Source organism: Arachis ipaensis, chromosome B8, assembly GCF_059453495.1.
Source record: "Arachis ipaensis isolate K30076 ecotype BB chromosome B8, ASM5945349v1, whole genome shotgun sequence".
In the NCBI taxonomy this organism is placed as follows: Eukaryota; Viridiplantae; Streptophyta; class Magnoliopsida; order Fabales; family Fabaceae; genus Arachis; species Arachis ipaensis.
Window position 1 is genome coordinate 24,546,811 of NC_142443.1, and position 10,100 is coordinate 24,556,910.

General features: G+C 37.5%; 1 protein-coding gene across 1 annotated transcript; it reads right to left on the reverse strand.

The window, feature by feature from the left end:
* Window positions 1-3,746: 3,746 nt before the first annotated feature.
* Window positions 3,747-5,156, reverse strand: LOC107612451 (uncharacterized). The gene is made up of 7 exons (XM_088495454.1): window positions 5,070-5,156; window positions 4,896-4,982; window positions 4,643-4,771; window positions 4,418-4,552; window positions 4,170-4,282; window positions 4,006-4,099; window positions 3,747-3,920 (listed from the first exon to the last, which is right to left on the reverse strand). The coding sequence occupies exons 1-7, from the start codon at window positions 5,154-5,156 to the stop codon at window positions 3,747-3,749; spliced, it is 819 nt and encodes a 272-aa protein (XP_088351580.1).
* Between the last annotated feature and the right edge of the window lie 4,944 nt (window positions 5,157-10,100).

Here is a 10,100-nt window from a genome sequence, read left to right on the forward strand (position 1 = left end):
CTAACTACCAAATTTAAAATATTTGTTTCCTTCTTCGTTTTCGTTATTTTGAGATTTGGTTGTTCTTCTTCTCGCGCGTCTTCCCTCCTTCATCTCCATCGTTCTTTTTCTCTCATTTTCTCACTGGTATGTTCTTCGTTTACGTTATCTTTTTCTCTCTCTGCAACTCGAGCTTCGTTTTCTATTTTGATTTGTTATTTTCTGAAATCAAAGTTTGAACTCGTTTTGAAGATAATGGATCATTCAACCTCAGATTGTCAGCTGAATACAGGCGAAGTGGATTATGATTTTGAATCTAACGAAGTTCCTGAGGTTTGATTTACATAGGATTAGTATGAATTTTCTTTCAGTAATTTGTATAGCATTGTGTAGTTGAAAAATTGCTGAACATTGACTGTGAAACTAACACGTTAACATGAATCTGTCGATTCAATGTATTAGTTGTGATTAATTATCTGGAATTTGTAGCAGACGCTCGGGTGTAGATCAATTCCATTTTGGGTGTATTTTTGCTAGAAGTGTGGGTGTATTTACACTTTACTGGTTTTTTGTTATTTTAATTGAGTTGTTGTTGTTCAGGTGTATTATATCAGACATGATTGAGTGTGTTTTTAGTTGTTGACATGGTGTATTCTGCAGCCTGTGTATTTACAGTTTATGGCTTTAAAGGTCATTCTGTAGTTGAGTTGTTGCGGTTCGGGTGTATCATATTAGGCATGATTGGGTGTATTTGAATCATATCTATGGGTGTATATTCACAGTTCTGACACGGTGTATTGTGCAGCCTCTCTCGGTTGTTGATGACGAGCTTGTTCCGAAGGTTGCAATGACCTTTACCACCCTTGAAGATGCTGGAAAATTTTACAGGAACTACGCCAAGGTTGCAGGTTTCTCTACAAGAGTTCGATGCACAAATAGGAAGGGAAACGAGATTAAGAATCAACTTATTACATGTAGCAGAGAGGGAAAATGGAAATCTAAAATATCTCCGACCAAGAAGACCAATCCGACAGCAGGTTTAAACTGTCCAGCAAGAATTTATATACACACATTGAAGGATGTCGGTGCTTGGATCATTTCAAAGGTTGTGCTGGATCATTCACACCCCTGCTGTCCAAGTAAAGCAGAGATGCTCAAACAGCACAGGGAACTAAGCATGTCCATTCGTCGTACGATAGAGAATAACGAGGAGGCCGGTATCAGACCAAGCAAAACCTACCAATCATTTGTTGCGGCTGCCGGGAGTCACCGCGAGTTAAATTTTATCGAAAAGGACGTGAGGAATTACATTACCAGGGAAGTGCGGAATGTTTCCGAACAAGAAGATGCAAAGGAATTCGGGAAATATTTGTTGAGAATGAAAGAGAAGAATCCGAATTTCTTTTTTGAGCTCGAACTCGAGGAGGATCAATTGATTAAGCTGGCTTTTTGGGCCGATGCAAGAAGCAGAGCTGCCTTTGAGTATTTCGGAGACGTCATTTCATTCGACACCACCTACAATACAAACAGGTAACTAACTGCCCCTCTTTATGATGCTAAATTAATTTATTTTTACGAATCCGCAGCAGAGGTGTATATTGGCTGTTTCATTGGGTGTATACGAAGCATTTGTTGGGGTGTACCTAATGATTTTGCATTCTGGACTATGGTAATTTGTTTCAGGTATAATTTGGTCTGTGGTTCTTTTGTCGGGGTGAATCACCACGGTCAGTCAACACTTCTCGGATGCTCTTTGATGAAGAACGAAGAAATTGAATCATTCAAATGGTTATTTCAATGCTGGCTTCGTTGCATGGGAGGAAACGCTCCGAAAAGGTTTCTAACCGATCAGTGTGCATCAATGAAAAGGGCTTTAGAGGCTTGTATGCCAACAACAGTTCACCGTTGGTGTATTTGGCACATCATGAAGAAGATTCCAAGCAAATTAAACGGGTACAAGGGACATGCCGATATTGAACAAGAAATGAGCCAAGTTGTTTGGAACTCTCACAGCAAAGACTCATTCGATAGGAATTGGAATGATTTTCTGCTGAATTTTGGTCTTGCGGACAACAAGTGGCTTTCAGGTAATGTCTTTTTAAAATCTGCAGCAGAGGTGTAAATTGCATGTTCCCTCGGGTGTATTTACAGTCTGTGTTTGGGTGTATTATGCAGATCTGTACGAACACCGTCACATATGGGTTCCTATCTATCTGGATCACCACTTCTGGGCAGGGATGAGAAGCACACAAAGGAGCGAGAGCATGCATTCATTTTTTAACAAGTATATCACCCGGAACAGCTCGCTTATTCAGTTCGTCAAACAATACGATAATTGCCTCGGAAGCAGGGAGCAAGCAGAGAGAGAATCAGATGCTGCAGATTTTCATACGGTCATACCGTGTGCAACCAAATCCTCCATTGAAGCTCAGTTTCAAGATGCGTACACTCATGCAAAGTTTAGGGAAGTCCAAGCGCAATTCAGAGGAAAGGCGAATTGCATCACCAGATTAAAGAATTCCGCTCTAGGCTATTCAGTATACGAAGTCGGAGAACAAGTTTCCAGCTCAATATTCAACAAGTTCGTGGTTACTTACGACTCAGTTGCAGCCGAGGTAAAATGCCAATGCTTATTATTCGAGTCGAGAGGGATACTGTGCCGTCACGCACTAAGCGTGTTAAGCTTCGAACAAGTAAGCCAAGTGTCCCCTAGATATATACTGGAACGATGGAGCAAGAAGGTAAAGAGGCGACACACACACATCAAGAGCAGCCACGACGAGCCACTGATGGAGCCAAGAAGCAAGAGGTTCGACCAATTGGTTTTTCGTTCGCAAAATATTTGCGAATTTGCATCCGAATCGGAGGAGCTGACTGTAATTCTGCACCGTGCGTACGATAACGTCATGGTCGAGATGGAATCATTAAAAGCCAAAAGGAAGGGGACGTCTTCTTTATCCCATGAAGACGCCAACTTGGAATCCGTTAACGAGCTTCAAAGCCCGCCAAGGATTCGAACAAGAGGACGTCCAAAAAATAGGCTAGGTTCAAAGCTGGACAAACAGATTGCAAATGCCACAAAGAAGAAGAAGACGAAAGTTTTAAGCGAGGTAAAAGTAATGTTCTTTAAATTTGTGGCGATTGAGTTTATTTTTCTCGTTAATAGTTTAGCTAATGTGTGAGTGTTATATTTAGATAAACCTGTTTGATGCTGCATCAGTGGTGCATTCAAATTCCAGCCAATATCAAGGACACGTTATGAATTATCAGTTCAGGGTACCAGCAGCAGGGGATAACTCTTTGGGTGTATAGTTTTAGAGAATATGGATGTAAAAGCACTGTTCTTTTGGGTGTATTTGTGTTCATTGACAATTTACATATAGATACATATATAGATACATATAGAACAAAAGCTGTAAAAATTCGCAGGTTATGGGTGTATATTTGATTTGATATTTTTCTTCATATTTTAGTACTTGTAATTCAACATTTTGAATACAACACAGACAGTTTGGGTGTATATTTTATGCAATCTTGGGTGTATTATTAGACCTGCGTTGGGTGTAACAGTTTATAATTTCGTTTATATATGCCTTGATTTTTTCCTTCATATTTTACCACCTGTAATACAGCTTTTGAATACAGCACAGACAGTTTAACAGCACAGATAGTTTAACTATGGAAAAAAATATACATGGAATAGAAGTTGTTGATAAATGGCAAATATTTACATCATTTGTTCAATTTACAAACTACCCACAGTTGGATTATGCAGTTTCTATATCAGCAGAATTTATCTGACAAAACGGACTCAATAATACAGAGGATGGCTTCGACAGCCTTATAGCACTACTCTCTCTAATTGCCCGATCTCTCTTTTTATTCATCTCACTGAATAGTATCCGGGAAGCATACTCCACTCTATAGTGGTCCACCTCCTCCTACAATTAAAAAGTATATTCTGTTTAAACAGCAACATTAATTTAGTAAAGTAATACAGAGTTATATAGTTCTAAAGATAGTTACCTGTTTCCAATTATCCCATTTATACTTCCCATTTTTAATGTTTTCTGGCTCAATTAACTCAAGCCACTTCATAACGTAGATAGCGCAGTCATAGCTGAAAACGAAGAAAATAGATTACAAATCTCATTTAGGAAAGTTTAATGTTCAGAGTCACAAATTTATACCTTGTTTTTTGGCCTGATATTTTAACATATGATGCTTTAATTTCCTTCTCCTTCTCGTCTTTCTGCAGAGGTTCCCCGCCGGCATATGCTCTCAATCTTGAAAATACATATCCCTTAAATACCAAAACAAATCAGTAATACACCCGAATGAATGCACAAGATACACCCAACTGAATGGACAACATACACCCAACACAACTAACGAAATAGACTTATCTATTAAAGTAAAGAAGACAGAGGCAACTTACAGTGAATTTATTAATCTGCTTTCTCTCTTCTCTTGGAGCTTTTTTGTGTAGCGGGTCAAGTATATGACATTTCCGCTTCGTTGTATTTATCAACCATAACCACCAATGCCCCGAGTGGCAAACAGGTGCAAAAATCTGAAGGATTGCCACATTTCAACAGTGCGTTATTTTATTTGGCATATAAGTAAATAAGCGTACTAACAAATTTAGCAAACGAAAACTTACATATGGATGCGAAGTTAATTTTTTTCTATCTATGAAGGGAATAAAACTCGGGTAGTCTTCCACCCTGAATTCCTTATTCATTTTCGGTGATATGAATTCCCCCTCTGGGTGATCCGAAAGTGCCATGCTCTGCAAGAATTGCGAAACAAGAAATGAAATACTGAAAATACACAACTTACACCCAATCAAACGTAAAAAATACACCCAATTCAATACAGAAAATACACCCAAAGTTCGTAGAAGTAACACTTACCACATTATCGGGGGGGAGACAGTATATTTGTTCTTGAAACCTCTCTTCATTTTTCTGGTTGAGGATGAGGCAGATGACAGATACAATCTAGAAATATATGCCAAAATCAATTTTACATTAATAAATATTGCAGTTGACTTTGGTGTAAAAACATTAATGTTATTCTAATATTACCTGAGATTCTATATCACTTTTTGCCTGGAGGGATGCAAGGTGCATTCTCATCAAAATGTATTCATCTTGGGCAATGAGAGTGCACATCTCCTCATACTCGTTAGTATTGCCATCTGCGTCTTCCTTCAGTCTCGTCCCCCAGATGTAGCACCTTTATTTCATATCATCTGTAATCTGATTTATTGCCCCAGGAGTTTCAAACTTCGCAGAACTTTCTTCCCTAGTCTCCCTCTGAATTTGTGGACTTTTGTTTTTTCCCTTCGCCGCACTGCTTGCTATTTTTTGGACCAAATCATCCAATTGTTCAAGCAAATTTGCAGCTTCAGGAGATTTTTCCCTTTCTGTCTCCTGCGTTGATGCCCCCTCCTGGCTTGAATCAGTCAATCCAAGGCTGAATGATGGCACCCCTGGATCTGTTTTAGGAACATAGGATGCTGTCCGTGCCATCATCAACAGGGCAGCAGCGTCTTCTGCGGCTGGATGACTGCGTCATCATGTATAAGAATAAGAATAAGAATAAGAATATACGGATGATAAGCAAAGATTGATTTTAGTCTGATGAACTTACATTTTAGTTGGAGCTGGGGGAAGCGTGGGTGTGGTCTCTTGAAGTTGTTTGGGGGTTTCAGGAGTGCTGCACAGTTCCAAAAATTAATCATGGCGTAAATAAAACTAATCAGGAACAATATACACTCAAACTGTTAGCAAATATACACCCAAACTCTAAACAAATATACACCCATTACTATTTCTTACGTTTCTGTAGTCCCTTCAATCTGTAGCATAGGGGTTGGTTCAAAATCTGTCTCAGTGGTTGTTTGGGATGCCGGCACAAAAACCTGAATTGGGACTCTAAACAAGAATAAAAATGAAAGGTTAATAACGCCTTTGAAAATAATAAGGTTATAAGGTTGAAATATTCTTGGAAAACTCACATTGCAAGCGCATCCGACGGTGTCTGTTCCCTCACAACCATCATATTCAAATCAGCGGGACTCAACCTAAAATACACCCAAAGAAAGTAAAAAAATACACCCGAACAATTCAAAAAGAGGACAGGCTTTGTTTTTTGAGAACTTACATACTTGCAGTTTTTGCTTTTTTTTTCCTGCCTTTTTTTTCTTGAATAAAATAATAAAGGGCTTTTTTTCTAAAAAAATATATATAGAATTAGAAGTAGAAGTTAATAGAAGAACAAAAGTAACGGTTATTTGAAAGAGAAATTACATGCTCTCTGATGGTTGGTTTACACTACTCTGTTCTGTGCGTCCTTGAGAGGAAGGATCATCACTTCCCAAGTTCACAGCCCGTATTCTAAAACAGATTTCATGTTATTCAGACAAAATAAGATATAGGTATAAAATACACTCAAATGAATGCACAAGATACAACCAACCAAATGGACAATATACACCCAACACAACAAACGAAATATCCCAACTTAATAAACAACATACACCCAACTTGATCAACACAATACACCCAAATGGTTCACAAAATACACCCAAATCATGATAACAAGATTTTATTAAATAAAGCTTCTTACGTTTCAGAGGACACATAGCGACCTTCTGTCGATCGCAGGTCAGCTTGGTTCTCCCTGCGAAACAAGAAACAATTATTAGCAAACAAAACACACCAAAATCTGAAATAGACAGCCCAGCAAGACATACCCCTCTGCAGCAGATTTATCAACGTTTTCCCTTAGCCATTCTTCCAGTTCGTCACTTGATATTTCATATCTCTCACTACATTCATAAAAGATGTTAACAAAAATAATTACGATGATAGACGGTAATATAGCTTACGAGGTACTGTACCCATCAAAGTATTGATCTTCTTCAGGAGGTGAATCCTCCACAACAACTTTTTTCTTTTTTGGTTGTGTTCTGGGTGGAAAAAAAAGAGTACCAATCAGAAATAAAAAATTAATTTTATCACAGAATATTATCCAAAGAATTGCTTACTTTTTTGGTGATGTTTTTGTCTTTTTCTTTTTCTTTTCCTTCTCCACCGGTGATGATTCTTCGCTCCTATAAGTTAATAATAGACACTTCAGTTAATACACGAAATCTTTATAATGAAGCCAAAAGAAAGGAGTAATAATTTCAGGACATTACTCATCACTTGATTCAGATTCAGATTCTGAATCAGAATCTGACTTCTCTTGCCTCTTCTTTCTTTTTCTGGAGTCCATTCTGGAAGGCAAACAATCATCATTTAGAACATACTAAAAAATACACCCAAATGAATGCACAAGATACACCCAACTGAATATACAATATACACCCAACGCAGCAAACGAAACACACCCAGCTTAGTAAACTACATACACCCAACGTGATCAACAAAATACACCCAACTCGAAAAAGAAATTACACCAAATTATGGTACTTACTTTTTCCCCTTTTTTCTGCGGTGTTTTCTTCCTGAATCCTCTGAGTCTTCTTGAGTCTCAGACTCAGAGGTAGAAGTGTCACTGTCAGTAGTTTCTGTCTCCGAAGACGATGTTGGACTCGCCTTCCTTTTTTTGTTTTTTTTATTTCTTGTTTTTTTTCTTTTTTTTCTTTTTTTTTTTCTTTTTTTCTCTTGTCTCCGCCATCTTCACAATCCCCTGAAACATGAGATATTTTAGTTAGCAGCATTCAATTAAATAAAATACATCCAATATATTATGTTTACTTACCAAAATTTCCTCTCTTTCTGCAGTCATTCTTTCCATCAACTGCTCCTTAGTCTAGTTGGCAATCCAGGGCTTTGGTGGTCTTTCAGCCCTCTTCTTGCCTTTGTTTTTTGAAAGATGAAAGTAAATTATCATCAGGGCAAAGAGGCAGCCATCAATTGCCTTCTTCTTTTTCTCCTTGTAGTCTGTGATGCCCTTGACCATGAAGGTCAAAACATGCCCCCCCCCCCAGTTTCTCTCCGATATGCCGTCCATTTTAAAAATTGGGGCCAAGTGCACAGGAGATATTTTGTTTATCATCGTTGGCAAAAGGAACGCCATCTGTATATAGAGGATGAATATCCTCTTAAACATCAGGCGTTCCTCTTCGTTGCCAACGCCGATTTCCATCATTTCATCGGTAAGACTTTTGAGGGTCTTACCCTGGAATCTTCTAAAAATTATTTTGTCATCATCAGAAAGTTTCTTATACTCAACTTTCTCAGGAAATAGATCTCCTACAAAAAGGAAAACAACAAAGTATCCAAGTCGGTTCAAATACACCCAAGCATCAACTTAAATACACCCAAGCAACAACTTAATATACACCTATAATTTTAAGCTAGTTACCTGTTGCATTGATGCCAAGCGCATGACCTATTGTTTTTGGTGTTATTTGGAAAGAACCATATCCTGTTTTCAGTCTGTTCTCCCCAAGTTTGAAGTTGTTTGCCAGCTCCCTTAACAGTTGGTGATCCACCCTCAGTGGTGGGATGTGCATCAACCCACCGAATCCGAGATCCCTCACAATCGCCTTCTTCTCCTCACTCATGTTTCTGAACTTATCACTTAGGAGATGTGTGGCACACTTAAGGTCTTTTGTTTGGTTTCTTGCTGCCATTTTCTCTGAAAAGAAAAATACACCCAAAGATATCAGTAAGATACACCCATATATATGAGTCAGATACACCCATTAATAACAATAAGATACACCCATTGATAACAGTAAGATACATCCATATGTATGAATCAGATACACCCAAAGATATCAGTAAGATACCCCCATTGATAACAGTGAGATACACCCATAGATATGATTCAGATACATCCATATATATATCAGTCAGATATCACTCAAACATGCTTCAATATCAAGCCACATTACAAGGTCAAGCAGTATACACCCCCCAATTTACGGAATAAACCCCCAAAAATCAATTACCAGAAGATCTAGAACAACAAGAATAACAGGAGAACTTAGAACAACAACGTAGAAGAACAATGTAACAAAGAAGCAAGAATAACAGTAAACCCTAGAACAACGACGTAGAAGAAAAGTAAAACGTAGTTTGTAATCTGGAAAATATACAGAAATCTTAATGAACTTACGTTGAGTATTGTTGCTTTATTTTCTCTTCAGATTCTTCACAGAGAGTTTGATGGTGTTTTGATGGAGGTTTTGAACAACGACTTGTATATTTTGAACTTTGATTTTCGCTCGAAAATGGAAGGGTTTCCTTGTTTTCGAGACACTTTGAGAAGTGGAAGAAGTGGAAGAAGTGAAAGAGTCTGCCATACGTAACCGTTTGAGTGTTGAGCGCGTGAATGTGACACTCCATGTTATCTCTCTTCATGCGCGTGAGTTGTATTTGGGCTGGGCCAACTTGTAAGCTTGTAAGCTTGTATGTGTAGCAGGCCCGTTAAAATTAATGTGATTTTGTTTATTTTTTGGTTGGTCACTTTTGGTTCTATATACTTTTCCAAAAAAAAGATTACTTCTCCAAAAATATTATTCAAATTTTAATTTCTCGAATTCATTTTTTTCGGGGACAAGTTTATGATTGCTGTGTCTCGGCAAACTTTGAATTTCTATGCTTCTCAATCTCTTTTATGTTTTTCATTTTAAAAAAAATATATACTCTCTAATTTAAAAAAATATATATACCATGATAAAAATTTTTAATTTTAAAAAATTTAATTTGATTTAGTTTGGATAAGAAAAGTTGGGGCGAATACTGAACATCGACGACAACAATAACAATTATTGTTAAACTAAACTAGGTTTTTTTAAAATTAAGGTGATGGGAGTACCATTTCTACTACACTATTTTTGTGTATTCTTGTATATTCTTGGGACGTATTTATTGTTTGATTTGTGAGACACAAAAATAAGAAGGACACACTTGCACACAAACGTGCATAAGATATATGTATTTCATGACTCAATAAAATAGTGAAACATGAATTTTGGGTGATGGACACGGATCTGTATCATTTTTTTAGACTATTTTATCCTCATTCATTTTCTGAAATTCTAAATATCTCCTCTTTTTATTATAAACCCTAACCAGTGATAATTTCTTCTACCT